The sequence below is a fragment of the Myotis lucifugus genome, unplaced genomic scaffold (assembly GCF_000147115.1).
Source record: "Myotis lucifugus unplaced genomic scaffold, Myoluc2.0 scaffold_11, whole genome shotgun sequence".
Lineage (NCBI taxonomy): Eukaryota > Metazoa > Chordata > Mammalia > Chiroptera > Vespertilionidae > Myotis > Myotis lucifugus.
In genome coordinates, this window is record NW_005871059.1 from 15,281,430 (window position 1) to 15,294,454 (window position 13,025).

The 13,025-nt window shown below is 40.5% G+C and overlaps 1 protein-coding gene across 1 annotated transcript; it reads left to right on the forward strand.

The window, feature by feature from the left end:
• Window positions 1–4,829: 4,829 nt before the first annotated feature.
• Window positions 4,830–8,085, forward strand: CTGF (connective tissue growth factor). Its single transcript, XM_023750262.1, is given in 6 exon segments — window positions 4,830–5,151; window positions 5,277–5,314; window positions 5,317–5,481; window positions 5,761–6,012; window positions 6,144–6,355; window positions 6,736–8,085. Coding segments are annotated over 6 exon segments (1,047 nt in total). The 5' UTR covers window positions 4,830–5,068; the 3' UTR covers window positions 7,033–8,085.
• The last annotated feature ends 4,940 nt before the right edge of the window (window positions 8,086–13,025 follow it).

A 13,025-nucleotide genomic window follows, 5' to 3' on the forward strand; every position in this document is an offset into this window, starting at 1 on the left:
AGCTGATCGATGTTCCTCTTTCATCAATGTTTCTGACTCTCTATCCCTCTCCCTTCCTCTCTGTAAAAAATCAATAAAATATATTTTTTTTTAAAATAAAAAAAATAAAAAAAAGAACACATGCACCCCTATGTTCATTGCAGCATTACTTACAATAACCAAGCTATGGAAGCAATCCAAGTGCCCATCAATAAACAAGTAGATAAAAAAGCTGTAGTATATATGTACAATGGAATACTACTCCGCCATAAAAAAGAATAAAACCCTATCATTAGTGACAGCATGGAGAGACCTAGAGGGCATTATGCTGAGTGAAATTAAGTCAGCAAAAAAAGACAAATACCATATGTTTCACTTATACGTGGAATCTAAAGAACAAAATAAATGAGCAAACAAAACAGAACAAACTCATAGATACTACGAACAGACTGATGGTTCCTAGAGGGGAAGGGTATTAAGGAGCTGGGTAAAAATGGTGAAGGAATTGAGAGGTAGAGATTTGTACTTACAAAATAAACACGGGCGTGTAAAGTACAGTATAGGGAATATGGTTAATAATATTGTAGTAACTATGTATGGTACCAGGTGGGTACTGGAAGTATAGGGATGTGGCGGGGGGGGGGGGGGCACTTTGTAAAGCACATAATTGTCTAACCACTATGCTGTACACCTAAAACTAATACAAAATAATATTGAATGTAAACTGTAATTAAAAAATAAAATTTAAAAAAATAAGTGAGACAAACAGTAAACTGAAGGAAATATCATATTTATTTTTTTAAAAAAAACAACCTTATCCTTTCTCACTCCTCTAGCCTCTACTCCATCTACAAGTAAATGAACAGGCAAACATAAAACCCAGACCACATGAAACAACTTCGACTACCTTCTGACAAATACCTTTGCATCAGAAAATATGCTAAGAAAGTCACAGATCTAATTATAAGGAGGAAAAGCAGGAAGGAAATGAATGTAATTTAGATAGTAAACATCTGTGCTTCGTTCCCACCTCTGAACTCCCAGAGTACACCCTCTCTTTAACCTTCATCTTAAGCAAATATAAGGCAATGTAAACCAAGCCAGGTCCCTGAAGTCTTCCAGATAATATTTATTAGAATTTTCAAAAAGCCTTCTGGCACATTCATGTACATGATTGAATTTGAGGCATGCCAGAAACATCAGAAGCCCACTCCCAAGCCTCTATCATGACAAATCGCTCACTGTCCAGCTGTCCTTATACGGCCAGACTTCCTATAAATCTGACAGTTCAGTGTATGCATTGCGTATGTGTCTTGGCTCTGAGTCACATTCCTCCGGTATGTTTCCTTGGGAGCTTTGATTTCCGCTTTGAGGGCTGGCACAGACTCCTACTCGCTCTTATAAGAAAATGTCCAGGATTCAAAGTTGAAAATGTGCAAAATTCCTTCTTTAAGTACACAAACACTCCAAGTCTGGCCACTTTCCTGTAGTCCTGCCAGGTTTTCTCTATGTCTGATACCTGATCAAGTAACCCCTTTTTTTTAAGGGGGGAACAACAACAAAAAACATAGGAGAAGGAATATAGTACATCCACAGCTGAACATCTTACAAGACTTAACTAAACGACCTGTACAAATGGTGCCCACATAGACACACACATACCTTATATAGCTCTGTAAACAGGGTTCAGTGGCCAGCTTAGTGAATTCCTCATTTCAGCAGGGGGGGAAAAATGCTCTCTAAAAAGCATTTGCTAGATAAACACTTGCTTACAAGACAAAATTAGTGCGTCTTAACCATTTTGTACACAAATTCAAAGACCTTTTTCTCCCAATGCTGGGCCTGCTGTCAATCAAAAGGGTTGGGATAAGTCAGAGTTGGACAAAGTTATAAGAAGCCACTATATCCACTCTACCGCCCAGGCACACACAAACATTTGCTGAGTCATTTATAATAGTGCAAGAATTCAGATCCCCATGGCATGAGTTAGGGACTGAGTGTCAGCCCTTCCTTTTGAATTTCCTGGCACTTGATGATCCGTATCACAATATAAACATACTTTTGAGTCTGTGAATGTCTTGGGTGTCATCTCTCTCTCTCTCTCTCTCTCTCTCTCTCTCTTAATAACAATCTTTTACTTTAAACCCTTCAAAAGAGTTTTGATCATACACCTTATAATGCACAGGGTATTTTTCTATCCTGAGATTCTATGCTCTGTATATTTCAATTTGCTTATTTTCTCTTAGCCAGTATTAAAACCACCCATTTGGAGCTGTGATGGACTTTTACGACTTTGAGGGACTATGTGAATTTTATAGTAAAAAATGTACAATGTCATGGTATTTTTACCATCACAGCAGAATGGTAATATTTGTTATGTTTGTGAAGAAAGAGAAAATAAAAAAAGACTAAATAATAATAATAATAATCCAAGTCCCTGAGAATTAATCTAATTAACCATCATTAAACCCTATGAAATAAAAAATTCTCATTATTATCATCATTTTATAAATGGAAACTTGGGAATATGGCGGCTCCTACTGGTGACTTCCCTAAGATTTGTGAATGGCAGTTCCAAGAACACAACCCAGGTCAAACAAATGTAACCCAGTCCAGCAATGTATCGCCTCCATGAATGAAAGTCTTCACTCTGTTGATGGTGGCTCTCAGACTCTCCAGAAGATTCAAACATTCCCAGCCTTTCTCTCAGCTCCCTCACCCTGCAAGCTGAGAGAGCTCACCACTCAGCCCACATCCCACCTTAGGTGAGGTTAGAACTTCACATCCCTACCCTTCCCCATTTACCACACCTTTCCAACTATTAGTGGTAGATGTAATTGAGGGTTTAGGGTTTAGGTCTTGAAAGATTTCGCTGTGGCTTCCCACATATTTTGGACTTTTCAAATCATCCACAAGGGAAGAAGCAGTTGGGGGCCAAGTTGCCTTTAATACACATGTGGCTATTAACATAACTTGGAATGTTCCTTCTTTAAATAGGAACGTTCAGGCCTCTTCTCTTTGAGGAATGCTTGGAAAGAACATTAAATAACAATGATGAAAATTCCTCCTGAGCTTCAGAGGCCCCCTTTGCTGGCCATTCACACTGTTGACATGCAACTACACTGTACAACATGTGGATTGCTTAACAAGGTAATTGTGCACAGATGATGCGGTCTCTGCTGAAGTTGGAGTGGTGTTTTTGTGTGTGTGTGTGTTTTTTTCTTGGCTATTTTTCAACAGAATGAATTGAAACTTTAAAAAAATATGAAAAAATATGGCCAGCTTACACAGGCTGTTTTCAACTTATAAACCTACAGTGTTGTTTCTGAAAGTTTGTCTCTGCATCAGAAACAGATATGGGTATCTTAAGCCAATAAAATGAAGCATCAACAAGTCATCGGTACCACCACTGTCAAATGATGTGGCATTACAATAGAAAACACTGGGATGGCACTGGAATCACTCTCTTTACATAACATGGTGATTGGAGCTATTAACAAAAAAGCGACTAAACTGTAGATGCCAAATGAAAGCACAGTTCATTAACTCAGTCCTTGGTGAAGCTAACTAGCAAAATTAAGACGTGAAGATAGGCTTAGGCTTTGTTGGCCATATTTGAAAACTGAACACAAGCAGAGGGAATAAAAACTGTTCTTTCCTTGACCTGATCTCATCCCACTAGACTGCATGCTCCTTCGGTAATAAGAAGTTACAATCACTATTCATAGATGGGTGGAGAGTCACTAAAATATATTATTCACTGACACTCTTAATTCATAGCCAGGTAAATGGAGGACACTGTTCTTGTTATATAAACAGATATTTTACTGCAAGACAAACCAAGGATAATCCACATTTGAATATTATAGGGTTGAGTGTAAGAAAAATCACTCATTTCTCAAAGACCCACAACGGTGTTTTCAACACCCTCAATAAACCCCAAGCATCTTGCTGGCCCGCTCCTGTCTGATTCCCCTCTCTTTCCACTCGTGTGTTCTCGCCCCAACATCCAGAGCCTCTACCTACCCAATACATAATCATCTGCTCTGACATAACAAGAAGACCATGTTTCTGGAAATATGGATGCCCACTCATCTGCTTTCCCTCCCTATACCCCAATAATAAAACTGCTACATGAGTTAAGAGAAAACAAAGCAAGAGTGCTGGGAATCTCCCCCAGAAAGCTGCACATGCACTCAGACCTCTGGCTGTGTTCTTTCTTGTCTGGCAATGGGCAACCAAACCCTTATCCCAAGACCCTAAAGATCAAAGTCCTAGGTGTCCAGTATGGCATTCAGGGTTTTGCAGGCAGGTTTTTGGGGGGATTTCCGCTTAAAAGCAACTAACTCCTCTTCTGCTCTCTGAAGAGTTTCAAAGGCAGACAGCCTCTAAAATTAAAATCATTACAAGATTAATAAAGAGGAAACCCTTTCGAATTTTTTAGGAATCCCTGCTGTTAGCCTCTTTAGCCACCTACATCCTAAGAAGGATTTGTCAGGCGGCAGAACAGGCACAGCTATTAGAAAGAGAAGTGAGTGGTATAAAAATAATAATAGTTGCTGATGTGTTTTTAAATGATATAAATCAGGAGTGGTGCGAAGAAGCAAGGGGGAAAAATCCTATTTGGTGCTGGAAATACTGAGCCTTTTTTTTTTTTGGAGAGCTGGAGTGTGCCAGCTTTTTCAGACGGGAGGAATGCTGAGTGTCAAGGGGTCAGGATCAATCCGGTGTGAGTTGATGAGGCAGGAAGGTGGGGAGGAATGCTAGGAATGTCCCTGTTTGTGTGGGACTCCATTCAGCTCATTGGCGAGCCGGGGCCGCCTGGAGCGTATAAAAGCCGGGGCCGCCCGCCCCAGCCTCACACAACAACTCTTCCCCACCGAGAGGAGGCAGCCAGTGCAACTGCAACCACAGGCGACCGACCGCCTCCAGCCCGACGCCAGCCGCCCGGCCGACAGCTCCAGAAACGACAGCCCGGCATCCAGGCCTCCACCTCCGGCCCGAGCCCTCCGCCAGCGCCCCGCCGACCGACCGCCCGCCGCGCCCTCCCCGCCGCACACTCCGACCCTCCGACCGCCGCGCTCCGACCATGTCCGCCGCCGCCGGCCTGGGTCCCATCCCTTTCGCCTTCGTGCTCCTGATCGCCCTCTGCAGCCGGGTAAGCGCCGGGAGACCCCCACGGCCGGCGGGGTGGGACTCGGGGGGGAAGGGGAAGGGGAAAGGGAAGGGGAGGGCCGGCGGCGCGGGGGGGCGTGCGCCCGGGCTGACCGCCTCTCCCCCCGCAGCCCGCTCCGACCAGACTGCAGCGGCCAGTGCCAGTGCGCCGCCCGGCTCCGCGCTGCCCCGCCGGCGTCAGCCTGGTGCTGGACGGCTGCGGCTGCTGCCGCGTGTGCGCCAAGCAGCTGGGCGAGCTGTGCACGGAGCGCGACCCCTGCGACCCGCACAAGGGCCTCTTCTGTGACTTCGGCTCCCCGGCCAACCGCAAGATCGGCGTGTGCACCGGTAAGACCTGCAGCCCCGCCCTGGCCCCTGGCCCCTAGATGCCACCACCGCCCACCGAGGTGCCCGGACACTTAGTGACCGGCCACCTCCTCCCTCACGCCCACCTTCCCGCCAAAAAATGAGCCTCTGGAGTCGAGTTTCTTCCTCTGGCTGTTTCCAGCCCCCTACCCCCACCCCCTCCGTCGCCCTGCTCCCAACTGGCATGCCCAGCGCGCCTACAGGATCAGGGACCTATGCCTGACCCCAGTAACCCCCCTTTTTTTCCTTCCTCTCCTGCAGCCAAAGATGGTGCCCCCTGCGTCTTCGGAGGGACGGTGTACAGGAGTGGAGAGTCCTTCCAGAGCAGCTGCAAATACCAGTGCACTTGCCTGGACGGGGCCGTGGGCTGCGTGCCCCTGTGCAGCATGGACGTGCGCCTGCCCAGCCCTGACTGCCCCTTCCCGCGAAGGGTCAAGCTACCCGGGAAATGCTGTGAGGAGTGGGTGTGCGATGAGCCCAAGGACCACACCATGGTTGGCCCTGCCCTTGCCGGTGAGTTGAATCTTCTTCTAAGTTAGTGTTGCAATTCTCCCCCAGGGACTGAGTCCTAACTTTGCCAAGGGAAGGGGGCAAATGTCTTATCCTGGCATCTTACCTTGTGTTTGTGTGCTCTGCTCTCCCAGCTTACCGACTGGAAGACACGTTTGGCCCAGACCCAACTATGATTCGAGCCAACTGCCTGGTCCAGACCACAGAGTGGAGTGCCTGTTCCAAGACCTGTGGGATGGGCATCTCCACCCGGGTTACCAACGACAACGCCTTCTGCAGGCTGGAGAAGCAGAGCCGCCTCTGCATGGTCAGGCCTTGCGAAGTGGACCTGGAAGAGAACATTAAGGTACCTGTTCTGCTCCTATTAACTAATTTTCATGGAATGATAATAGATAGGACTAAAGTTATGTCTCCTACCACCCTTGTTATTATAGGCCTATTATATTTCAAAAATATCTAACTATTGTGCTATTTTGCTGGAATGAGATGTTGTGTAATAGCAACCACCAGCTTTCCACTATAAAATCTTCCACAGTGGTAGTTAATTCAAGACATCCCAAGAGAGGCTATGCCTATTTTTGGAAAACTGGCAAATGAGACTCCAACTTCCTCTCCTCAAAATATAAACAGAAGTCAGACATCATAAGCCTAGAACACACAGAGGTTGGAGAAAGCCACTCCCCTTGTAGAGTCATTGATTTTTCTCTTCTCCCTTGTCTTCCTTAGAAGGGCAAAAAGTGCATCCGCACCCCCAAAATCTCCAAGCCTGTCAAGTTTGAGATTTCTGGCTGCACCAGTGTGAAGTCATACCGGGCTAAGTTCTGCGGAGTATGCACGGATGGCCGATGCTGCACCCCTCACAGAACCACCACCCTTCCCGTGGAGTTCAAGTGTCCTGACGGTGAGGTCATGAAGAGGAGCATGATGTTCATCAAGACCTGTGCCTGCCATTACAACTGTCCCGGAGACAATGACATCTTTGAGTCAACCTACTACAGGAAGATGTATGGAGACATGGCATAAAGCCAGAGAGAGTGAGAGACATTAACTCATGTAGCTGTAACTTGAACTGATTCACATCTCATTTTTTGTGTAAACATGATTTCAGTAGCACAAATTATTTAAATCGGTTTTGCTAACTGGGGAAAAGGAAAATTCCCTCCGAATTCAAAATATTGTGCCATGTGACATTCAAATAGTCTATCAACCCCAAACACTGGTTTGAAGAAAGTAAGACTTGACAGTGGGACTACATTAGCACATAGCACCAGAATGTATACTAAGGTGTGGCTTTAGGGGCTGTGGGAGGGCTTGAAATCTTAAAGTAGCAATGTGCCTGCTATTTGGAGTGTTATTGAGAAGGAAAACCTTAGCATGTTCACTGACCTGCCCGTAGCTCCAGCCTGTAGCTGACAGCTAGGATGTGTGTTCTGCCATCATGAGTCTGAGTCAAGTTCTTCTGTAAGTCAGAACAGCAGATTCAGCTCTGACATTCTGATTCGAATGACAGTATTCAGGAATCAGAATCCTGTCTATTAGACTGGACAGCTTGTGGCAAGCTAATTTGCCTGTAACAAGCCAGATTTTTTTATTGATATTGTAAATATTGTGTGTATATATATATATTTGTACAGTTATCTAAGTTAATTTAAAGTTGTTTGTGCCTCTTTGTTTATGTTGTTAATGCTTTGATATTTCAAATGTTAGCCTCAATTCTGAACACCATAAATAAGACATAAAGCTTGTCTGATAATTCAAAGCATGAAATGGATATTCAAATGGAAATTCTGCTCAGTTAGAGTGACAGTCCATCAAAACAGATTGCGGAAGGTGAGCCAGTGATGCCCTTGGAAGTCTGATGTGTAGGTTGAAATGTGACAGCCTCAATTTAATGAACAAGTGGCTTTTATTGAAATAAGGGTGGCTCTATATAGCGGATCAATTTTCCACCTGGAAGCATTTGTTTCTACTTTGACTACGACTGTTTTTTGGACAGTTTATTTGTTGAGAGTGTGACCAAAAGTTACATGTTTGCACCTTTCTAGTTGAAAATAAAGTATATATTTTTTCTATAAAGAGCTTGGCTATTCATTTATTCTCTAATCATTTCTGAGTTTTCTTGCGTGTAAATGGGAAGCTTTTGTTTATCTTAAAACTATTCTATAATTTTCTAAATATCTTACATACTAATAAATTGGTTAAGCACTTCAATAGACTTTACATAAATGTATTTTACAGTGAATCAAGTGTCATAAACTTGAAGGAATATACACTATATTGAGAACACAGGCATTTTTTTTATCTTCTCAGTACTTCATAAACACAAATTCAATTCTCTTTAGATTACTTCAGTCTCCAGGAGCCCCTATTGTATTACTCTTGGTCCTATTTACATTTAATGCCTCTGGCTACTGTAGGCATTTAATTTCCAACCCTTCACATCACAGACTGTCTGTGCCTTGCACATAGAAAATGTTTAACTATTTTTTGAATTTTTATGCTCTTAGCATATCTATTTCTGAACTTTAATATCATACTGTTAAGTCTGAAAAGTATAAAATTAAATCTGCATTAAAACGGAGCAATGTAATAAATCTTATTTTATATAATTGCTTTTAGTTGCCATGATGTTCAAAAATAGATGATGGCATAAGTAGAAAAGAAAGGATAAGCAAATCATTGATTCATTAACATTAATAGAAATTTGTCTTAAAAGCAACCCCTCCATTTCCCCAAGTTGGCTTTTTCAGATCTCAAGAGTAATAGCTTACCTAGTGGTTTGTAAGTGACAAAATGAAATTGTTCAAGAAGCTTGGTTTAGAAATTATGTGTGGCCCATCCAGGCCTCTACTAAAAACAGTGAAGTGAAATAAGTGGCAAATAGAAATACTTTAAGCACAACTAGAAGCCTTATTTTTTCCACACCAGAATAGCTGTAGATTCTAGAGGGGGAGGGGGATTAGAAAATAGTTGCAGACAGACTAACCCATCTCAGAGTAATTGGCAATGTTGTAGTGCCTGTGTCATTTTGAGAGACAAAAATACATCTGAAAATAAAGGCTAGTTCTACAAACAGTGCTCATGCCACAAACCAAAGGGAAAACTTCCCATGTTCAAAATGTGAAAAGTATTTCTGGTCAAAACATTGGACTTTTAGGATACACCCACAAACATATATAGCAATGCTGTCAGCAGCTAAATCCCACTTCCCCAAACAAATCCACATGAGCGACTGTACGTGCGCAAACACACACACACACACACACACATGTACACACACGTACACACACGTACACACACACAAGAGTACATTGTATTTAGTTCACTTTTTCTTTCTGTCAATTGACTTCTAGCTGTGAAGATGAAGGGCCATGGTAAATGAGCCAGACTGTTTTCCAAGGAATTTGAGAATTCTGGGAAGATATAAGTAGAAATAGGAGTACAGATTTTAGATTTTTCCAAATCTCCACATAAACAATAGAGTAAGTAGATTGCAAAATCATAACCTCATGAGCAATATTTATTTAAAAACTAGGTGGTAAGGTATCCCATAAACCCCCAAATATGAATGGGATAAAATCATCAACCCCCACATGACCTACACTATGTGAGCGTATGTGTAGGAAAAAGCAAAGGATGTATATATGAGGGTATATGATGCTTCTGAGAACAGGAACGCTCCAAAACAGTCAACACTGAAATAGAGGATATGATCTGAGAACAGCTACTGAAACTGGTAGGGGTTTTGCCCACTCTACAGACGAAGGCTCTTTCCCAAGAAAGGATTCCACACTCTTGGGAGCAGAATCAAAATTCAGCAGATCAGAGACATTGAAATAAGACATTGAAAAAGAAGGTCCAGATAAGAATGAGGAGAGAAACAGAGACTCAAAATGTCAGGAAAAAAACAGCCATAGTAGACATAAATGATAAAAAGGAAACAACTAATAACAAAATAGTGACATAAATCAGAATTAATAAAACAGAAATATGGTGATAAAACTCAAGAAGGAATTAGAAATTTAAAAAATCAAAGTAGAAGAAACATAAGAGTGAATAAATACAACAGGTAATTCCTTAAGAAGAATAGATTATTAGAAGGATAAAATTTATAAATAAAAAAAAGAATGTAAGCGTTTCAAGAAAAAGTAGTAAGTGTTGCAAATAGGCAAAGAAGATCCAACATATAGATATAGGAGTACTTGAGAAATTTTTTAAAAAATGAAAAACAAAAACTATAAATCAAGAAAACTTTATTGAAATAAAAAATGATTTGAAAACACATATTGATAAAGCATGTCATGTACCTAATAAAATCAATCAACACTAAGACATACTCTAGTAAAATTACAGAAATATAAGGAAAAGGGAAAAACCTTTGGGACATCTAGGCAAAAAGAACATGAGCCTTTTAAGTAAAAGAAAACTAACTCATCATCAGTGTTTTGACAGCAACACTTTATATGAGAAAAATTAGAATAACATATTTAAGATACTTAAGGAAAGAAAACGTGTGCCCAAATAATTTTTACCCTCCAAAAATGACATTCAAGAATAAAAGACACAGCCCTAGCTGGTTTGGCTCAGTGGATAGAACGTTGGCCTGTGGACTTAAGGGTCCCAGGTTTGATTCCATGAAGGGCACATGCCTGGGTTGCGGGCTTGATTTCCAGTGGGGGCATGCAGGAGGCAGCCGATCAATGATTCTCTTTCATTGTTGATGTTTCTCTCTCTCTCTCCCTCTCCCTTCCTCTCTGAAATTAATAAAAATATGTTAAAAAAGAAAAATAAACACATTTAAAAATAAAAAAATAAAAGACACAAATAGTAAAAAACATACAAGAACTAGGGCCGATTTTTCCTTTGAGCTCTTTCTCAGGAACCTACTAGAAAAGAAGCCCAGACAACAAAAAGTCTGAGACTTATTAACATAAGAACTAGTGGTAAACATTAAATATAGTTTTCTTTAGAACTACAACTAAATAAAGATTAAAGAGGTGAAAGTATAGTATACAGTGGCTATATGCTCTGACAGTGTCGACCACAACCATAAAAGGTGGGGGAGAGAATAGTGATAGCATATGATCCTCTCAAAATATTTAATTATTTTGCTTGGTGGTGATGGTATTATTAATACTGACATTCTGAGACTGTCAGGTATGTAATGTGTGATAAACTAAATGAGCCATTATAGATATTCTAATTCTGTCCCTAGTGTTGGTAAGTACTAGAATGCTTAGTGAGGAAACCAGAAAATATAAATGTAATATAAAAATGGTTAAGCAAAATTTTGTAGTCCTGAATTTTAATTAAATGTCAGCATGAATTTATGATGCATTTTATCTTTAAAACACACACACACACACACATACATATGTTTTTTTCCTTCATCTGCTCACTGAAAGGGCTTAGATACAACGTCAACCCAAGAGCAATAAATATCCCTAGGCCCAGATTGTAGTCTTGAATTATTACTTTCCACTAAAAGAAATTAGAGCTTCTTGGAGAATGGCTGATTCCAGGTCTACCAAGAAATGTGTAAGATAAATACACTTATGCTTGAAATATCTTTTCATATTGTATAATAATGAAGTTAGCAAGGACCACTAAAATCATATAAAAAAGATTCAGGAGGCAAATTGAAGAGTCTTATTAATGATGGGGCAATTTGAGTTTCACTAAGGATAAGAATAAAAATTGTGGGTATTAGTGTATCAACTATCCTTAAATTCATTAGTTCGTAATGATAGTTAAAGAAAAAGCTACTTGGTCATCTGAGAATGGTAAGAAACCTATCCATTATACTCAAAGTGTAATCTTTCTATGATGACTTCAGTATCGTATCTTTGGTATCCTGCACATCTCACAGTGCCTCAGGACGTGTTCATCTCAGGATGATTTGTTGAAAATAATTTCATATTCTTTTTTTATAATTTTTTGTAGTTTTTCAAATATTCCATGTACTATTTTATAAATCAGAAAAAAAGATAGTTGAACTATTTTTTAAAAATATATTTTATTGATTTTTTACAGAGAGGAAGGGAGAGGGATAGAGAGTTAGAAACATCAATGAGAGAGAAACATCGAACAGCTGCCTCCTGCACACCCCCTACTGGGGCTGTGCCCGCAACCAAGGTACATGCCCTTGACTGGAATCGAATCTGGGACCCTTGAGTCCGCAGGCCGACGCTCTATCCATTGAGCCAAACCAGTTAGGGCAGTTGAATTATTTTATCTCCTCGTTTAAAAATATCAAAGAATATGCCAAAGAAAGTTAGAGGTTTTCATGATTTCAGATTTATATAAACAGTTCACAATACATAAATCAATAAATGGTGTAGCTCTTTAAACCTATTCCTTAAGTAGCCATGTGCCTGCATAACATGTGCAACACACATATAGTTTCTAATGAATTTCTATATTCATGTATATTCATTATGTGCTTTTACCTCATTTTCCCTGCTATAAATAAAATCATGAAAGATTTTCCTACATAAGTTTATAATAACTGTTCTTTATCTCACGAATAATACTGATTACATATAGACTGTTGCTAAGACTGTGAATAAAATAAACACATAAAATATACCTTAAAAATACTAATTTATATTCCAGCTCTAAATATAGGATCCAAAGCAATACACATGGAGACCATATCCTATGTTAGATGTTAAAAAGACAGTCAAAGATGAGTTAATAAGAAATGTAGAGAATAGTTGATTAATTGGAATTTACATCTCAAGAATACAAAACATATTAAGACTTGCTTGGGTCAAAAAATTCTAATACAATTTTTGTCAGGACACTTAACATGTGTAATTTAGAGAAACAGAACTTTAGAACACTGTACGATAGTAGCTACTAAAGCAGTGGTTCTCAACCTTGGCTGCACATTAGAATCACCTGGGAATCTTTTTAAAATCCTGATTTCTGGGCCTCATCCTCCGGAAATTCTGTTTCTTTGTTATTAATGTAGAGCCCCCACCCACATAACAAAGAAACAGAATTTCCGGGAG